The sequence below is a fragment of the Agelaius tricolor genome, unplaced genomic scaffold, assembly GCF_023055355.1.
Source record: "Agelaius tricolor isolate 1412-34295 unplaced genomic scaffold, bAgeTri1.0.p SCAF_4, whole genome shotgun sequence".
Classification (NCBI taxonomy): domain Eukaryota; kingdom Metazoa; phylum Chordata; class Aves; order Passeriformes; family Icteridae; genus Agelaius; species Agelaius tricolor.
Window position 1 is genome coordinate 35,274,296 of NW_027269264.1, and position 21,493 is coordinate 35,295,788.

The following is a 21,493-nucleotide window of genomic DNA, read 5'->3' on the forward strand; positions in this document are numbered from 1 at the left end:
TACTTTTGTTGCAAAATGTGACATTTGTAAAAATTTTCTTAAGAAAGGATGTTCTTCGATGTTTCATCTTTGTATACCTTCAAGCCTAATCAACAACAAATGAGATTCAATCTATGAAATGGATAGCGGCTAACAAGCAAGTTCGCAGAGAGGTCCTTGTGTTAGAAAGACTAACTGTAGAATTGCCTTGTTAACGTTTAGGGCTTGACATGTTTCAATGATCTCAGACCCCAGCTGAGGCTAGCAAAGCTCGGGAAGAAGGACACACCCCTGACGGCAGACCAAGAATGCAAATTTGATGGGCCACAACAATATTCTGCAGGACCACCAAGACAAAGAGTAAACTAATAAAGACAACACAGCAATAGTGTGGAATCAGCTCCAACTGGGTAAAAGGCAATTCTGGCAGGGAGAGACTGTGACCATGGCCCACTGACTTAAAAAAATCACTGACCCAGAATAAGAGAAAGGCTGAGCATGTGAACCAGTTATCATGAGAAGGGAGAAATTCATTAACCAATAGAAAGTAGAATACTAATCAACAAACAAACAAACAAAGAAGAATATGTCAACGAAGCAGAAAATGTAGAAATAACAATTTGAGGATGAAGTAGCAAGAATGGAGGAAGTTACACAGAACAAGGTCCAAGTACATGCTGAAGACTGTCTCCCAGAATGTAACAAACAACAAGAAAAATAAAAAGGCAAATTTAAGATGTGAAGACAGAAAGAATTCTTATTGATGAGTTCTACTTCTAAGTGCTTATAGAAAACATTCTATCATACACTTCAAATTAAAACATTTTGAACTGTTAGCTGGGAAGATATAAACCACAGAAATTTATATATGAAGACCTGTTTTCAACCAGCCTTGTTTCCATATGAGAAAAGCAGCAGGGGAAAATATAAAGAAAAAAAAAATAGGAATTAAACAACAAATTCTTGATGAATCAATTTGGAAATCAATTGTTACTTGAATAGATGGTTTGTTTGGGTTTTTAAATCTCTTTTCTAACAAATAATAATCCAGGATTAGCAAATATTAGATACTTACAGAGTAAAATATTGCTCCATACATCCACCTTGATCACCAACAGCAGCAAGCCTTTTTTCTTCTACAGTTAGATATGGTTTCAGTGTAACATCAAAGTTTTTCCCTTTAAGAGCAGACTTAATAGTGCAAGACACCTCAATTATTTTGCCCAGCATTGTGGAGTTTTGTTCCATTCTTTTAAGTGAAGTATATAAAAAAACAATAAAAAAAATCACTGAATTCAACCAAGGTTGCCTGCCAAGAGTGAGGTCTACTCTTAAAAAAAAAGAAAATCTTACAAAGTAACAGGATACGCACTCCCTTGCTGTTTTAACTTCCAGAAACAAATACCATATGCAAATTTCAAAGGTCATTTCCCTCCAAAAACAACTCTTATCAGAGCCTCAATGAACAATGGGAAAAGCAAATGCATTTCAGTACTTTGTAATATAATTTACTGTACAGTACAAGTATTCTCATCTTTTGATCATTAAGAAGTTTTAAGGAAATTTTAATCTTTAAATAAAAATCCTCTAAATAGAAATAAATGTAAACATAAATGTATGCTTTGCAGTCACAGTAGGGTTCATGTTTCTATACTCATTAGCTATGGTGAGTGACAGTTCCTCAATACACAATCCTAGACAAATACTTTCTTTATCACTTACTTCCACTTGCCAGGGGCTCAGGAAAATGCAAGCAACCCTCAGCTGCATCAATACCTTTGCCTCTACCTGCTAAAACTTTGAGAGACTCTACCCTTACAGAGCTAGGTACACATTATAGATGATTGAAATATAAACTTTATTACTTCAGGAGCAACACCAGGTTTAAATAAGCCTAATTTGATAGTTGACAAATGATGTGGAACTATATGAAGCAGGAAAGTAATGGTCCCAACAACAACAGCAGATGAAAAAAGACCGAACTTTTGGCAGAGTATCGATATATAGTCTCAGCCATTTTCCCTAACAGTAAGAAGAGTAAAAATCACTCTCCAAGAGTGATTAAAAAAAAAACCAAACCAGAAAAACAGGAAGATTCCCACCTGTCTGCCCAATGATGTATTCTAAGAACCCTATGAGACTTCCCTTGAGTTCCCAAGCTATAATCTAGTGTCTTAACATCTACTTCAATATAGGCCCACTGTTCTCAAAAGTTGCAAGCTGAAAGCACTGTTGTAGACAACAATTAGAAATATTATACTCATACGAAATATTAAGTATGTGCTATGAAATATGATCTTTAGTACTTGTATAACATCTACCATAAAAGGCAACAAGGCAATTATTAATTTATTTAAAAATCAGTTCTCAGCTGCCTTTGTAATCTTTAGCACCACAGGCTTGTATTCCTAAGTATTACAATTTTTAAGCTAAAGTAATATAAATTAGAAATGCAAACTCATCACCTAACTTTCACAGCAGGTATCACGCATGAAAGGTTTGCAATGACACAACATGACGGACATCACAAAACACATCCAAAATATGCTCTCCTTGAAACATTGGTTGAATGTTAAGCAGAGGTACTTGGTTTCTAACTTTCTTCTATGTTTTTATATTTTATACTTGTAGCATTTAAAATATACACTATTTTTTCTTTCTACATGAAAACACTGCTTTCCTCATACCTTTGTACCATTTATAGATACAATAAGCGTATGAGCATCATAGGACCAGCAACAGACCTACCAGTTTGGATTAATCTTACAGGTGTTTCTACCAGAAAGAAACAAAAACCACCAGTTAATCTTTTCTAGTTCTCATGCTCTTTCTTGTGGCCTCTATTCCTCTGCCATTAAAAAAGGAATAAGCCATGTCTTTACAACTGCCCCAAAATAAAAGAGGATGGTGGGTGTAGTGGTGTGGTAAGTATATGGAGTGTAAGGAACAAAAGAAAAGACAAAAAACAACCTTAGATCTTGACAGTCACACAAGATCACACTTTAAAAGCCTGGCATCCTATGCCAAAACCACTTTGATCACCTTACTCTGCATGTTGATTATGGCAAAGAGCATCCAAAAGAAAAATTCTGAATATGCCATACTACTGTCATCAGACACTTGTGTTGTGGTTCGAGTTTGTTCTGTTCCCCTTTTTCTTTTGCCATGTTAAAGAGTCCTGCCTTGTTTCAGTTAAGTGTCAATCTCCAAACCCCTCCCCAGTTTCTATAGTTACAACATGTATCCTTTTAGTTCTCCACCCTCGATTGCCTGCCTGTCACTCGGCACCCCTGCCTCCTTTTCCAGAAACTTCTGGCCAGGGTGTCGGGTGATTTGCTCAGGGATCGGGGCCCCTCCCTTAATTCTGTATGATTGGTTTTATCATCATGTCAATCCTTAATGTATCCTTCCCCTCTCTCTCTCCTGATTTGTTACCCCCCCCCTCCCCGCCCACCTTCTTTATAAACCGAGGTTTTCCTCACCTCGGGGCTCTCAGCTCTCTGCCTCGTGACTCGTTGGGGATGTTCGGTCCCTCTGGGGCCCGATAATACTAAGAGACTCAGAGACGCCTCTTCCTTTCCTGCGGGTTGGAGCTCAGCAGCCGACGTCCACAAGGCAGATTATTGCCTTAGGCGTGGTACCCGGCTTCGAGTTGGGGAAGTGCCCCATTGGCTGGAGACGGGCTGGTCAACTAGCCTGGGCGTGCTCTACCGGCCACGCTGCTCCACACTTGGTCACTAAAACTGGCATCTTGCTGAGATTAAGCCTAGGATTACAGATTCCAATGAGCATTGTTACCCACATATACAGAAAAAGAAAAGTAGGCATAACTGTACATCACTGAGGTTTAAACAGCTATGTCAGCAATAAATCTGGGCCTCTGTCTCAGTTACTTTGCCTTCCCATAGGAACTATGACAAACTCTCAGTTATACTAAAATATGAATCCATAATCTGTGGCATTTGCCACTGCATCACCATGTTCCTAAGAACTATTACTAAGAAAACATTTGCTCCACTCTGGTAAAGTACACATTTATTTTCCATCGGTTTTTGCAACACCATAAGATTAAATCCACAGATTTTCAAGTTTTGCTACAGTTCTGACATGCCAGTTACTGAAAGAAGTCACCCACTAATCATGAGCATTCCAAGTAATTAAGCAAAAGATTCATGAGTATCAAAACTGCAACTGAAGCCCAACTAGCAATGCAACTTATTGTTGCATTGCTAGTTGGGCTTCAAATAACCTTGGGAACAGCTGTAATCCCCTCAAGGAAAGGAGAGTGAATTCTAAACAAACAAACCCTGGTGAGACAGAAGATCTTCACATATAAGTATAGCACTATAGCACTGTAAAGTAAGATATAAGAAGTGGTAAACAAATCCACCACTGGGGAGGAAGCAAGCTTCACCAGGTATTATGGAATAAAGCTCTTATAGAACAGAAGTTACAGAAGTCTCATTCCGTTTCAAGCATTTCTAGTTTCAAATTTTCCATCCACTGCATAATTTCAGTTACACAGTAACTGAAGTATCAATTGCATTGTTCTTGCATTCAAGAGACTTCAGTTGGCAGGATATACTTTTAGCCAGAGCATATTAATTTTTTTTTTTGGCCTTCAGAATGAAATTCAAAATACTGCAGATGTTACCAAGTTTGAAGGAGAAAATACACATTTACAGAGCAGTGTAACCTTAACTCTTGGCACTTGAATAGCAATGAAGTCCTAGGGAACATCCCATGTTTCCTGAAATTTTTTTTTTTCCTTGACATTTTACTGGTACTGCAAATTGCTTAAAATAAATTGGTTTATTCTAGGTCATGCTATTGCATGAACTCTAAACAAGTTTGAATTTAACATTTAAAGAGGAACTGCAAATTTATTTCAGATGCATAAAAGACAGAAGCTTAACTGGCAGCAAATACATGCTGCAATTTGAGTTAATTTTGTTGATTTAGGGTTTTCTTCTAGTAGGAAAGTAAGAAATCGGAGTTTCACTGTGTTTTGGTCTATGCCATAAACTGTTTGAATGACATCTTGTGGTGCTGTTCAGTACTACCATTCTTTTCCATTATAGCATTATATTTACTTCTAATTCACAACACAGAATTCTACTACTATTACAAGAAAGCCTTGAATCATATGGCAATGAGTGTAGCTGTTCTATGGTTTAAAGAGAAATTGAGGTAAGAATTTACTTCTTTTTCAGCCCCCCTGATTTTTCAATCTGAAAAAGAAGCACATTATGCAAAAAGCAAACTAAATAGTTTTAAAGGATAGACTAGAGATGTGATGGAAACCAGGATGATTGTAGTGTCCTGTAAGGGTGAGAGTCACAGAGAACAAAACCAGTTACAGTCTGATCAGAAGCATAATTTAACTAATTTAATTGTTAACTTTGCCACTAATTTCTCAAAGCACTTGCAATCTGGATGTTTAGTTACACTCTTTCCCTCACATTGAGGAAACAGGAAAGTGTAAAATTAAAAATTAAATGAAGCATCTCCCAGTTCTCTGCTGTGAATAGATACAACCTGAGCAACACTTGAGCAACTCAGTGCATCAACACCTCTTAAGTTGCTGCTACCACCATCATCAATGCAGATATGTAAACTATCTATATTTCAAAAGCTCTAACCAGATTGCAGCTAGTATAACAAAGCAGTTTGAAATCCCTTCTGGATCGGACTGTGATTTGAGCTAACATTATCTGTTGTCAGTAGAGTAGTTAAAGATACTTTCACCCAACAACAAGAAATGTTGTCTAAAAGGATGAAAAGATTCAGTCTTGCAATTGCACTGCAGATAACCATTTCTGACAGTACTCACACCACAAATACGGCAGGAAAACTTCTCCCAGAGAGAAATCTTCCTCAGTGGAAGACAGTTTTCTGAAGGCTGAAAGAATGTCATCAGAAGTGGTGCTGCCACTTAAATGGCTGAGTCAACTTAGAGCCTTTCTTGAGGCTAGTGCTCAGAATTTGCAGACATTTATAGATCACTTTGCAGCCTTTGATAATTGTGAAGGGATTATAAGTGAGAAATAGTATCACAGAATATTCTCAGCTGGAAGGGACCCATAAGGATCATTGAGTCCAACTCCTACTGTTTCCAGTTTTCCCAAAAATATTGAGAAAAGGTTTCTTTGAAAGATACCACCACAGAGGTGGTGTTGCCAGAACCTACTCAGTGCTAGTACATTTACATATATGTCCAGGCTTCAGAAACACTGTTTAACAGTATTACAAGGCTGCTCATCTTCTGGCAGAACGTGAAAACCATTCTGGTTTCCTCCAAGTACCAAAACTAACAAGGGGTGGCACAAAAAAGAACAGGTTTCAAAAAAAGCAGAACTAAAAACATGTGGAATTTCAGCCTTGTAACAGCTGTTGGTATGTCTATTTAATACCATTCAGGATGCAGATCAAAGCAAATGTCTAACGCAAATAAATGACAATGCAGTAAATAGGCAGAAACCACACTGAAGACCTTAAAACTGTAAAACTTGCCTTTTGGAGCAAATAAAAAAGCCACAAAAATATAGTGACTGCATTACAGAGAGCCACAGCAAATCAACAATTCATTGTTTGCATCCTCATATGTGCCAAGTGCATGGCAATAAGAACATTTTCACTGTGTGGCACTTCCCATCAGATCTGACAGATTTCAGCTGGAGATATGTTCTGCAATAGCAAGCCCACATTTGTACACTGCATTTAGTTCCTATCCTTGTACTGACTAGAGGGTTCAGATTTTATCTTGTAGACTTATCAGTTCATCCAAACCATTCATTTTTGCTGGGTTGTACATCCTACCGAAACTGGCACATAACCATATTGGTGGGCATAGGGCCATTTTAACAGATGGAGAAAGAAAGTAGTTGTGCCAGTGAGCTAGTGGATGCATCAAGTTTGAATATTAGAGCTGGAGTCTCCTCCAAGAATTTCACAAACAGCAATCTATGTACAATCTCTCCATGACTGGTTGAACAGAATATGCCAAGACAAAACTAGATCAATTTAAGACTCCAAGAACACCACTGGCAGCTGTTGAAAGCAAGTTTTTAGCTCCAATGGGTTTGGAAAAGTCTTCTGCACAGAGAATTGGGGAATGAGTATCTTAATGAAATCACCACCTTCAGCTCTCTGCAAAACAGGCTTGCAAATCTCTGCAAAGAAAAATGAGTTTGCAGCACTGCTGAGTTTTGTGACGAATGGCTCAACAAAACCTGTAAGCCAGACCTGCAACAAAAGAATCTAATAAATTACAAATGTATTTTGCTTGGCAGAAATAGTTTAAAGATGCAAATCAGTAAAGTTGAAAATATGTGCTATAAATTTTGCCATCTGCTTCAATACTGCACTTAGCAATTGACATCTACTGATGTTACTCCTATGGTTCACCTCTTAAGTTGTTACATTTTATCAGCTGAAGCAATAACTAGTTTTATTGCTGAAATTGTACCACTTCCAAGTACCAAACATTATTATATTCTAATTTTACATGTGGTAAGTTTTGTTTACAATGCAATTAATATAGATGAAAATCCTCTGTCCACCTGCAATTAGATGTACGCAGTTATAGCTGTATCCAAATATATGCAATTAGCAGGGATTCTGTGTTTCTAAGTAGCTCTCCAGGTACTTTTACATGTTGGAAGGTGGTTAGAATTTTCATTCCTCCACTCAGAGCAATAATAATGTAATAAAGCATAATCTAACTATAAAAATATTCTATTAACTTAGGTGATGTGAATCACATAATATTTCTCTACACTAAACAGGAGATGTTGAGATTCCAGCTAGGCAGTGTTTACTGCATAGAGTCCATCAATCTAGAACTAGGAGAAATAGCTTGAGGCCCATATGCTGGATTCAGATTGTACAAAGATTCACATAACCTATCAGCTCTTACAAATTATCTGCTGAAAACTTCTGTTATGGACAGAGACTTCTCTGGAGACTGTTTCCATTACTCTGGGGACCAGAATCTGACCCTTTCTCTACTTTTTGAAACATGTGGGACATGGGAATATCTAGAATATTTCAGTTCACAGACAAGTGTCAAACTTCCAACCTGGACACATGAATACATTCTTAAAACATAAATACACAAGTTTTATAAAGGAATACCATACATGCCAGTTCATGTGACAAGTGTGAAAGAGGAAGAGAGGAAGGAGAGCAAAAGGCATCTCCAGTCATGCAACAGGGCCCTTTCCACACAAGAAGGTTCAGACTGATTCATCTCAGGTATGTAAGATCTTTCAATTATTTAGTTATTGAGATGCTTAACAGAATGAACACAAAAAATTCCATTCTCCGAACACCAGATCTACTTCATTCATCTCACTAACCAATAGGCTTTAACAGCACTACATACCAAAACCACAAGTTCTATTTGCCTCTTTAGTCAGGATTAAATACACAAGAAAAAGTTAGCACCAGTATAATACATTTGTTATGAAATCTCTTATTCAAGAACAGTTTTAGTTTAGTAAACACCACTAAGAAATCAGTTTCTGATATACACGTTGTAATACTACAGAGAGATTAGAAAACCCTCCTCCTTACCGCCTCTCTTTTGTCCTGAACATGTAGTCATCTCACAGAAGCAGACCAAAATTTTATTTTTATGTTTTCTATTTTCTTTCACGGCAGTGGACACATACTATCTAATGGGAAACAATGCTTGCACATGGTGTGTGCAACATAATGCACCTTGCTTACATTAAGATAAAAGATCATTAAATAAATAGTTATTTTTAATAATCTTCTAAGAGTAAAATTTTGCACTTTGTCAGGATAAAGATGTCACCAGGAAAGAAATTTTGATCAACTAAGATATTTTCAATACCAATAGTACATGTTTGAACCAAGCTACAACACAAGCATGTACCAAAAATACTATGTTCAGCAATTGAATTGAAATTATATTTTTAATTGAAAGTTAGTGGACAGATTATTGAATGCTAAAGGTAAAAAACACAGCTTTAGCAGGAGAATGACACATAGGCTTTTACACCAAGGGATGTTCAGAGCTTTTAGATGATATGAACTTCAGCAGAGTAGTCCTACTGAAATGTGAGTAAAAAGCCAGGACAAATAATTTATATTAGACCAACTTTGGATTTCAGATTTAAGTGTACCAATACTGATTTGCGCCTCTGTGTGGGCTCATAAGGATCAGGATCAAAAACAACTTATCCTAACAACTTCATTATTTTCTTAACCATTTTGGCCTACTTCTTCATGACAAACAGGGGAAAACAAAGAAAAAAGACTGGAACTTTTTCAATGAAGTGCTTACAATACTATCTTGATACTTATACATTAACTACATTATATTATTCTGATTGACTGGCAACAGGCAAACACAGGGCTCTGGTCTAACATTACTGCACTAATGTTCTGGGCCATAAACTATATATGTATCCCTCTGCTGAGGAGTGTTTCTTGTAGACCCAAGGAAGAATTCCACTTCCTCAGCAACAAAAAAAGTTTGCCAAGCACTAAAAAAACACAATAATATCAGACATGAGTATATCAGCAATAATGAGAGACAATCTAGAGAGATCAGCAAACTACCTTTAAAAAACTCTAACAGTAATTTTCATTTAACCCTAAACCCACACCTTCACGCACAAGATGCAAGGACACATCTTGCACTTCCCTGTATTCTCTTATATCACCTTGTGATGAGCAGGTTTCGCACTATTACTAGAGTGAACTATTAGAAATACAATGTACATGCCTGATGAATGATTACTGCGTTTTCCAACTAGAGTGCCACATAGTCTTCTTTTCTAACTATAACCCTCACTTGCAGTCCAGTGAGTTTTTCACACTACACAAATCACCCTCCCAGTACAGCATCTGCTCCTCAACTACCCCAATCCATACTCAGAGCTTAACCACGCAAGTGTTAAGCTGAAGTGAACTGCGTTCAGTGAATTGTGGATAACACCCTATTTCAGCAAGAACTTGCTTGTCAGCTACAAAACACCACAGACAATGTCTGTTTTCCTCTCAAGTCATTCCTTTAGAGAATTACATTCCTGTAAGGGTAAGAGCAAGTCTAGAGGAGTGATTAATTAATTTGGCATGCTCACGTAGCACAAGCTGCTGGTTCTTCCATACTAAAAGACATCCATATACATACACATGTAGAAAACATCTCAGGACCACAGAGCTGTATTTCCCTATGATCACTGGGGAGCCTCGGGTAGAATCACTCACTTCAGCTTCTGCATTTAATAAAACAGAGAACTATACTCTATCTGCAAAACAGTCCGATGTTTATGAGTTATTTAGAAAATGATGGCCATGTTCAATGAACAGGATACTCTCCACCCCGTGATAAAAAGAAAGTAGCAAAATAATAGTTTGGAAATAAAGTGCTAAGTTGTTTCTACGGAAGGGGATAAGGAAGGAAGGGTGCAAACAACGTAAATCAGCTAAAACACACAGATCCGCAGAAGCACATTTATACTAGAGCAGAGAAAATTTGAACTGGAATCTAAAAGTGAAGTATTTAGCAAAATAGAAAGGGAAAAAGAAATGAGACTCATCTGGCAAACTGAGGAGGCCCATCAGCTAGTGTCTTACAGAGCTAAGCATTAAGGGTGTCTGCAGCTTCATGTTTTCGTGATTTACTCTGCTGTGGCTCACAAATAAACACATCAGTCGAGGTTTCCAGAGCATAGATGTTCTCTTTGTGCAGAACAATCAAACTGAAGACGCAGCAATTGATTTTCTAATGTACATGAGACCTTAAGTTTATGGTGCTTTTTATTGGTTGCTCTTGGAATAGATTTCCAATTTGCTGTAGAATACAATTCCAGCTTAGCAAACCTTTTGATCCTTTCATTTGGACATTCTTCCTCTCCAATCCACTTTTACTTTAAGGAGCTGAAAGCTTTCTGTACCAGTGCACTTGGCTGGGTTTTTTTTTACCTTCTCCATTTCCTCATTTTGACTTCTGACCAAGACACTGTTAACACTGTTAACACCCACTTCGAGCTGGCCACCTCGCACTGATCCACTACATTTCCAGCCATAACTATCACAAACACTTCTTTTTACAAACACTTTTTTCATATATACACATTTGAAGGCAAAATTAGGACAATTCCACCGCTGTTAGCTGTCGAAACAGAGGAGAATCGATAAGCAGTTTTTCAAACAAACTAAAATAAACACTTTACAGATAACCCACTATCTATGCACACTTTAAACGCAACCAAGCGAACTTTTCCGCGGAGTCACGACGGGAGTCAAGCGGGAGGCGCGGCTTCCCGGCCAGGGCTCCTGGAACTGTCCCTGCCCGTGGGACGCCCCGCCTGCCCGCCCGCGAGCCCCCTTACTTCTTGGTGTCGCTGCTGAAGAGCCCGAAGGCCGCAGGAGCCGAGGGAGTCACGGTGGGAGCCGCCTCCTGCGCCAGCTCGGGCGCCGCCTCTCCGCCCTGCTCGCTGTAAGTGAGCCCGTTGCCGGACATGGTGGTGCCCCTGCTGAAGCCGCTGCTCACCCGCCCCGCCAAAGTTGCCGTGGCGGCACCCGCGGCGCTGCCGTCCCGGCGCTCTCCCCGGAAGCCGGGCGGTCACGCGGCGGGGGGCGGGGCGGCCCGGCCCGGACGTGCGGCCGGAGCTGCGGCTCCGGGGCCGGGGGAAGGGCCGGGCGGCGCCGCGCCTCGACCTGCTCGGCCTCTGCCGGGCCCTGAGCACACAAAGCTTGGCCTAGAGCGTCGGCTCCTTCGCTGCTTCTAGGGACCGTGTTACGAATGCCAGTACTCCACGCTGGCGGTAGAAGCAAACTGTTTACATATGCGGCGCCAGAAATATAAAAGGATAGTTAGAGGTCTTCTGAGGGAAGTTTCTCCTAATTCCTTTTTACAATTCTCTTTTCGTACGTCCATCTTTCCTATCTTCCTTAGTCTTTCAGGAATAATCTGTGTTCATTAGAGCAGCCTTCAGTCCATCTCCTGACATATGCTAGTGGAGTGCAACCTTTTCCTCCTTAAAACTGAACTAATTTCCAAAAGGTTACCTGTTCACAATCAATACTTTTTATCTTGCAGAGAAGAAAAAAAAAAGGCTGGGGGAGGGGAGTCTCATATTTCTCTGAAGCCGTTTTTTACTTGCTTTTCAGCAACTTGTACTTTTCTGATTGAAACTGAGGCATTACCAAGCAATTTTTTATTTATATTTTTATTTAATGCTTTTTATAAAAGGATTTGTTAAGAGGGTGGAGCTGCTGTAAAGGTAGCTCTCCTCAATACCTGCATTCTACAAGTTCCAGTGTTTTAATTTTTTTTTATGATCTCCCACAGCTTTTTTTCCTGTGTAGAACTGTTTTTTGAAAGTCATGGTTTAGATTGGGAAAGTCCCAGTGTGAATATTCTTGACTATCTCCATTTTGCCTATTGGTTTTTCAGACTTTGATTATTGTTCTGCCTTTTGCATTGTTTACAGTAGCAGTCATGACAGTTTTCTTTCCCTGTAAGAGAAATACGTTATTATTACTACCATAAACTGTCACAGGAACTATTGGTACTCATCCTGTGATTTGATTTGAGGCAGACACATCTCAGTCATACAGAGCCAGAGAGGATTCTACCTTCTGATTTTTAAAGCATCAAAGACCAGAGTAGGCTTGTGGAGAATTGGGTCTGAACCAGACAAAAATGGACACCCACTTCTCTCTACAGAAAGATCTGAGAATTCCTGTCAGCAGTCCTTAGAAATTGCCTCTGTTTTTCAGACTGTGCCTATTTATTTCAAATTTTAACAGAGACAGCACTTGAACTTTGACTCCAAACATGGTTTTGTTTACATGAAGATGTTGCTAGCTATGTCTTATATTTGTGTGCCAGGCACATATAGAGTGTAGGAAGGGGTAATCTATAGGAGGCCAAGTCAACAGTTTGTAAGGTAGATCTATTCTAGTTTCATTTAAGACTGTCTACTTGTTCTCTCAGGAAAGAGGTTACTTCTTTGTATAAATTCATAAAATAAGGCTTTATAATCACTAAAAGCTCCTTAAGTACAGTAAACTAGGTTTTTTTACCATGTATATCTACTATGTAGTATTTACTATGTGTACTACTTAAGTAGTAGGTTTTTTTACCATATATATCTACTATGTAGTATTTACTATGTGTACTACTTAAGTATTCTTAGAGTGAATGGAAAAATAAAACAATAGAGTTGTAGAATTTGTCAGAGTGATTCGTGGGCGTACAAATGGCAAAAGTAAGACAAATGGCTATTGAAGTGGAAGAACGTGGGACTGTGATATGAAGAGAGAAGGAAATAGTAACAGTAATGCAGAGCTCACTTAAATATTACCTGAATATTTACTAAGTGTAATTGAAAATTCCTATAAGGAATGTTAGCTGTGAGCTTTTGCTATCAGTTCTTGATCTAGTTTTGGATTGAAGTATGCCACAACTGTTCAATGAATTGTCTTTTCCTGTCTAAATTATGTCTTCAAAATCACCCTGCAGTGATAAGGTACTTGCACATTGAATTCATACCTGTATGCAATTATGTCAAAATTACAGAATCATGGAACACAAATGACTCCAGATCTAAATTCTCACTTACATTCATTGGTTACAGCATTATATATTTCAAAGTTTTGTACAGCATAAGAAAATTAACGGACAGGGCATGAAAGAGAGAACATAGAAGGCTTTTGCTTCTGTTTTGCACTTAGCTTTTTTTCTGAAACTGTTTCATCTCCTTTATTCATACCATCTTTACAAATCTACTTATCTAGTTTCTGGTACTAACATGGTCTCTTACTTTTCACTCACACAGAAGCTAACGACTATACAATATGTGGAGACATGCAAGCATGTACACATATAAGCATGGACACAGCTTTTAGAAGTTAATTGTGCTGAGAAATAATTTCTAATGCTCAGTGGAAAAGAAGATGTATTTTTATGGATAAATGTATAAGCATTTTCATCAAAAGTCATGCATACATATGCTTTTGAGGGGAAAAAGATTTACATTGCTCAACAAGCTGTAATTTTGTAGTTCCAACAAACATAAATTTTCTAGGCTTCCTGAAACATTTACACAAGATACTTTGCAGTGTTTTTTACAAAGTTATATATATTTGTGGCCACTGGACTGCCAAATGCTTATCGTGTGCCCTCTTGTGGCTCAGATTACTAGTATGTTATTTGTCATGAAAAGGACATGAGATGTATTGAAAATTGTTTTTTAATGGAATTCAAGTTCTGTATAAGAGAAATATCAAGCTACTAAAAGCTTTGCTCATATTCTGTATGTTGCTAATAGACTCTCATGTATGCAAAATACACTGATATTGCAGATTCTACACAAATGTCTAAGAGTATTGTCTTGTAAGTGTAATTGATAAAGGGTAAGTAATGATACAATCCAAACTTCTTGTAATACGATTTTTCTTTCAGTAGTGATCTAGAAACCTGATGCATAATAAGTTACTTTAAAATTAAGCACCAAGAACTCTTTCTCCAACTTGACATAATGGGTTTTCAATCTGAGGTGTGAACTCAGTTTCCAGTAGTCCTGAGCCTGAAAAACACTTTAATCTGCCTCCCTCCAAGTGAATCAAGATTTGTGACTGTAATGAAAGCAAATGAGGTTTTTCCAAAAGTACCAGTTCTCTATTCCTTCTTAGCAGGACTGGCTACCATGTTTTCCACAGAAGTTGAGTTCACCTATCAACTCTTGAAATCAGGATAGTTCAAATTATCTTTTATTCTTTTTATTATACAGCTCTTCTGTAAACTCTAAAATTATACAATATATATCTTATCTTCATTAGTTAATGTTCCTTCAAATGGTTATGATGATTTTAGCTAAATGATGAATAGGATAGTAGAAGGCAAAAAGCAAAAACATAGAACGCAAAACAGAAACATTTGAAAAATAAAACAGTTCTTCAGTTGTAGAGTTCTTTTTAATTTCTTGAAGCATAAACATGCAAAATAGGTACTAGTAGAACTGGAAACAATATTAAGTATTACTTTTGGATAGAGAACATCTTGGAATTAAAAAGATTGGGATTATATTAAAAAGTATTACAGAAATACAAATGTCTCCAATGGAATAAGTGCTGTGATACTCTCATACTGATATCAGACCTTTGGTGTGTTTGATGGTGATTAAAATCCATGTAAAATGGAAGGTGAACCAGTTTTCAAAACTTCCACTGTAATTAAAAATATTATTTATTTTTCCATTGTTTAATCTTCCCAGATATTTAAATATCATACCATCAAATATGATATCAAAGCAGGAAACCTAAATCAACTGCCAACAATTTCCCATTAGTCCTGTGACAGAAATATTCACAGACCTCAAATAATAGGATTAAAATGTTAAAAACTGTGTTCAGATGTTTATTGCATAATATCCTATATTTTAAAAACCCTACTCCTGAAGAATGAAAACATTTGGCCTTTTCTCAGATTTGTTTTAAGTAGGAGAAGAAATTCAGGGTGTGGTGGATTCTCTCAAGTAACCCAGCAAGTCATAACTATCATTCTGAAGAAATGACCAGTTACAAATTCAGTCTTGATTGGCCTTTTCTATATAAATTCTAGGTTTCCTCCTAGATCTATTAGTGAAACAACGATAGGCTTGGGTTTGCCAATTTATCTTCACCTTTTCTTAATCTAGAGAAGCATGGAGTCTGCAGTTACAACAAAATATTTAACCAGTTTAAGTAATGAAGCTGAAATAACTTTTTAAAACCTTATGCCCAGATAAACAATTTATACTGTAACATAACTGCCTTAATTAGTATTTTAGTTTCATAGTTACAGTTTGTAATGTAAATTTATTTAAAGATCTCTTTAATCTAGTTTAGATTAAAGACTTTAAGAAGAGGGCATATGGACGTGGTTTATGTGCTTATTATAACATCTCTTCTTTATTGTGCTGCCATTATCTAGATTCTCCACTGAGTTAGGTTGCTCTTGAAATACATGCCTGGACAGTTGGAATAATTCAAGTGTCTTACTGGATCCTGAGATTTTACAGCAAGTCAAGCCACACTTACTAAGGACTTCGACCTTGGTGTTGCTTGTGTACCTGCACATCCTCCATGTTCTACCTTTAAGCTACACTAGTACAGGTAATATATATTTGTGTTCATGTTTGATTTCTAAAGGCAAGTGAGTTGTTTGGCAGAAATAAAGAGATAAATATTAATAAAAGGAACAACATGTTTATAAGATCTTCTCAGAGTGTTTCTGTATCTTCCAGTCATCTTAGATCTCTCCTAAAGAACCTCTATTCAGTTCTTGAGATTGAGATTGTAATTCAATTTACTGCTGGATATGCAGCAATTACAGTATGTGGAATAATAAAAAGAGAAAGGAGGCAATTTTGAGCAACTGGTCATAGGCAGAGAGGAGGCTAGTGTATTACAAACACGCTGTAAGCACATTGTGATTTTCTTGGCATGGAGTCAACTATGCATTAGTCCTGGTATAGATTACAGTGGTACCAGAATAGGTTTTACTGATGTTGAATTAATATATAATATAGCATGCTCCTTTCCTCCGTAGCTGAAGCACAATACCCTTCAAAAGTAACACCTTATTTCTGCAGCACACACCATGTGTCATGTCAAATGGAGGGGAAAAAAAGCCAGAAAATCACCTGTTTAAGGAGATCACAGAATCAGAAAGAATCATCAAATGGATACGGTTGGCAAGGGCCAATGTCATCTTGTCCAACTTCCTTACACAATCAGGTTTCCCTAGACCAACGGTACTTAGGAGTGTGTGCAGACAGCTTTTGAATAATCTCTTTTCTGGAGAAATAGACTCCGTACCCTCTCTGGGAAATCTATTCCAGTCCTCAGGCGCCCTCACAGTAAAGAAGTTCTTCCTCATGTTCAAGTAGAATTTCTGTGTTCCAGTTTCTGCCCATTGCCTCTCATTTTATTGTTTGGCGCCTCTGAAAAGAGCCTGGTCCACCCTCCTTACATCCTCCCTTATGCATCAATAGATCCCCTCTCAGGCTTCTTCAGGCTAACCAAAACCATCTCCCTCTGCCTTTCCTAAAAAGTGACGTGCTCCAGTCCCCCCATCTTTATAGCCTCTGCTGGACCAGCTCCAGGAGCTCCATGTCTCTGTTGTCCTGAGGAGCCCAGAACATCTGGAGCGCTGTATCCTCACCAGGGCTGAGTAGAGGGGCCAAATCACCATCCATGAGCTGCTGGCAATGCTCTTCCTAATGCCCCAAGAATACCATTGGCCTTCTTGGCCACCAGGACATGCTGCTGGCTCATGGACAGCTTCTTGCCCACCAACACCTGCAGGTCCTTCTCCACAGAGCTGCTCCCCAGCAGGTCAGGCCCAGCCTGTGCTGGTGCCTGGGGTTGTTTCTCCCCAGATGCAGGACCTTGTGTTTGCCTGTCATTAGAGATAGTGTCAAAAGACTTGCTGAAGTTGAGGTAGACTATATTCACTACTTTCCCCTCATCTATCGAGGTACTTGCCTCATTGTAGAAAGTAATCAGGCTGAGCAAATGTGATTTCTCCTCGTTGATGACTCTTGATCACCTCTTTATCATCCATGTGGAAAATGATGGTCTCCAGAATGAAGTGCTCCATTACTTTCCCAGGGATTGAGGTGAGACTGACTGGCCAGTAGTTTCTTAGGTCCTCCTTCTTGGCCCTTTTGAAGACCAGGGTGACATTTGCTTTCTTCCCGTCCTCAGCATCTCTCCTGATCTCCATGACCTTTCAAAGATGGTCTCACAATGCTGTCCACCAGGTCTTTCAGCATTCATGGATATGTCCTGTCAGGGTCTATGGACTTGTGGATGTTAAGTTTGACTAAATGGTCTCACCTAATCCTTCTCAACCAAAGGAAAGTCCATCTTTTTCCAAACCTTCTCCCTGATCTTCTGGGTTAGAGTTTCTAAGGGGTGGCCTTGGCAGTGAAGACTGAAGCATAGAAGTTCAGTAATTCTACTTTTTATGGAACCTCTGTCACTGGGGTCCCTGTTCTATTCAGTAGCAGGCTCACATTATGCCTAATATTCCTTTTGTTACTGATTAATTGAGGTATTGATGTTTTTTAAAGCAAAATATAAAGTGGAACATGGAATTAAATAAGAGAAAGCAGAAATTGGTTTTAGAAACTGGAAGGAGCAAAAAAGAAGAATGAAGTCTCAGAAAACTCTGATGACTCAGATGCTGATCACAGAAGATAAAATTCTTAACAAGATTGTAATAGAATTTGTGTGAGAAACATAGGATAGTCTCTTAATGCAGGAGAATCAAAGGGAGAAATTAAAGGTGTAATGCTAAAAAATGGTTATTCTTCACATTTTCCTAAGGGTGAAACACTTGCATTACTTATCCTAACAAATTTTTTAAATGTATGGTAATTTATAAATAGTTTCAAGAACGAACATAATGACCTGGCTGAGAATAAGGTCTTTAAGCAATTGCTACACTCAAGTACACTTGTATATTAAAGGGGTGAAAAGGTCAATAAATTATTTTCCTGGCAGACACCAGGCATGAGAAAGTTGAAATAACATCTTGGAAATAACAGTAGATACAAAGAAGATAATTTCAGACAAGGGGGGAAAAGAACCAGACAAACCAGCAATTCTTTTTGCCAGACACTTCCCCTTTCAGTCACATCTGAATAGCAGCCATTCCTAACTGGATTCTCAAGGCCATGGAATTGTGTGTTCTGTTGAAAAATACCTCTAGGTTGTTCTAGAATGAGGTAGGGGCTTCTCAGGACCCTACAACTGAGATTCAAAAGCTAACTCATGTATGTAGTTAACTAAGTGTTAAGTTTTTTTTCCTATGATTAAGAGTTATTGCTCAGACAACATGTCCTGTTTCTCAAAAAAAATGTAGGAAATGCAAATTATAGAGAATTTGTAGTCACTTGTATGAAAAATTTCCTTTTAAAATATATTATTTTAATAAACTTTATGATCATTATTATTAAGTTGATAATTATCTTTCTTTTAATTGCATTTACTACTAAAATGGAATGGTATATATAAAAATGTTTAAATAATATATAAATTAAGACAAATAATTTAAATGAAATTTTTAATAGCAATATCTGACTACGTCTCTGATACTTATTCTTTTTACTCTCATTGAATCATGTAAATACATATTTTTCTGTACTTTTAAAAAGGAATGTAGAAATAGATGAGAAAAGTAGATTTATTTCATTTACTATTTCAAAGACTAAAATAAAGGAAGTGTAATGCAAATTTATAAGCTCTTACTGTTGAAACTATTTTCAATGTGTATTCCAAAGCCTTTTTTAGATCATAGGCTTCATTTAAATAAATTCGTAGTTAGTCCTGTTCAGTGTATCAGAGGATGTATTTAACAAAACTTGAAATGATACAGGAAGATCAAGATAAAGAATGACCTATATATGAGAGGAAAAACCCTGAATATACTAGAAGTCTGTGGCCTAGAAAACAGACATTTGATAGAGATCATTCTGGTTTATGATCTATATCTATAAAGTCATGAATTGCACAGAGAATGTGACTCATTATCCCATCTGCTTGGAGTTATCATATAAAACCAGTAGATTGTAGGTGCAAAATAAAGAGATACTTGTTCTACAGCACAGCTGAATATGTACTTTGATAGTTGCCAGAAGTACTGTTGATGCAGAAGTTTCCATGAGTTCAAAGAAAAAGACAAAATCATGAAAGAAAAGGTTATTGAACCTAAAGGTTATTGAAACATTGCTGGCTTGGGAAGTTCCTGAACCACAAGTTTATTACAGAGAAATCTCATTATATAGTCTTCTCATTCTGATATTCTTCCATAAGACTCTGATTCTGGTAATACTTAGAAGTCTTTGAGGCTAGATAGACCTTTGGTGGTGCATCTGTTCTTATGTATTTCAGTTCACTATTCCTATTGCATCTAGATAAATGTGTAGCTATTCCTTCTATAACACAGTTCAGCAGCTGAAAAATGAGAATTGTGTGAAGCACAAAAGAAATTAGCACATATATTATCTAAGGGACTGGTTAAACTTCTACTAAAGACTGCTTCCATAACCTTTGATGTCTGCATTTCCTCTTTCTTTTTATCATTAGTGACTGAGTCATGAAATGCTAGTGAAAGAAGACAGCTTATTTCCATTACCCTTTTCTACTGGGTAGAGAAAAATGGTTTTTACAGAGAATAATGTTAAAATGAAAAGTGTTTTACAGAGAAAAAACATTGCTTGTTAGTGGTCTGAGTTGCTTCACAACAAGCAAGGCTTGTAATAATTATTCTATTAGAAAAATAAAAGGATGGAATAAGCAAAGCCAAAGTAATGGTCAGTGTTGTACAAAGGAGTATGTCTACCAGGACATTTAAAAGGAGTCTAGGAAAAGGAACTACTTTGAAACTGCAAAATTGAGCATGTAGCATAGACAAATCTGGCACACTAGTCCAAATAGTGAGGGTAGAGGAGTGGGGTGAGGAATCCATTTGGGACAGCAGGGAATACACCTACACAATGACCAGGGTGGTCTGCATCTGGTTCTCCTCAGCAGAGCTTTGTGTATTAGGCTTTGCTTTTAGGGCAGAAATAATGCTGAGCATTAGAGAACACAACCTTACCCATGCATATGTCCAGTTAGATTTGGGACTGGGGGAACTGAAGAAAGTTAAAGCATTGAGACTTCACCCTGGGTGCCAAACACCTTCCTTCTGCTTTGACAAAGGCATTTCTTTAATACAGCTTAGTATATAGTGTCCAATTCCTTGAAAAGAGGGAGACAAAGACCAAACTGCAGTTTCCTTTTGCAGTTTCCAAGCAGTTTTTTTAGCATTCTGAGGCCAAGTCACACCAAGACTTCCCCTCTGCTGAGAGCATCATCTGAACGCTTCTTAAATTCTGGCAGTTTTGGGTCATATGAGCAGGTGGCCTGCTGAATAGATGAGGGAAAAACTGTGGATGTATTCTACCTGGACTTCAGTAAAGCTTTTATACTCTCTCCCACAGCATTCTCCTGCAGAGGCTGACAGTCAATAGCTTGGATGGGTTTTCTTTTACTCTTTTTTTCCTCTTTCCTGAGTAAAAAAGTAGCTGGATGAGTAGATGGCTGAGAGAGTGGTGGTGAATGGAGTTACATCCAGCTGATGGCCAGCCACCAGTACTGGTGCCAGTCCTGTTTAATGCCCTCATTGATGACCTGGACAAGGGGTCTCTCAATCAGTTTGCAGGTGACACCAAGCTGGGTGGGAGTACTGATCTGCTGGAGGGCAGGAAGGCTCTGCAGAGGGATCTGGGCAGGCTGGATCATGGCTGAGGCCAATGGTGTGAGGTTCCACAAGGCCCAGTGCTGGGTCCTGCCCTTGGGTCACAACAACCCCAGGCAGCTCCACAGGCTGGGGCAGAGTGGCTGGAAAGGACCTGGGGGTGCTGGTGACAGCAGCTGAACATGAGCCAGGCTGTGCCCAGGTGGCCAAGAAGGCCAATGGCATCCTGGCCTGGAT

At 38.2% G+C, this 21,493-nt stretch overlaps 1 protein-coding gene across 6 annotated transcripts in view; it reads right to left on the minus strand.

The window, feature by feature from the left end:
- The window catches only part of AP3B1 (adaptor related protein complex 3 subunit beta 1), a 153,885-nt gene extending 142,288 nt beyond the window's left edge, over positions 1–11,597 (minus strand). For 3 of the 6 annotated variants that reach the window (XR_011678941.1, XM_071425247.1, XM_071425251.1), the window contains exon 1: positions 1,055–1,430. Coding sequence is in view for 5 of the 6 variants with exons in the window: in XM_071425247.1 (XP_071281348.1) it covers positions 1,055–1,407 (353 nt within the window). In the remaining variant the exon portion in view is untranslated. Of the gene's footprint in view, positions 1–1,054; positions 1,432–11,348 lie in introns of those variants that run through there. The other 3 variants (XM_071425249.1, XM_071425248.1, XM_071425250.1) reach the window with 3 other exon arrangements.
- Positions 11,598–21,493: the final 9,896 nt, after the last annotated feature.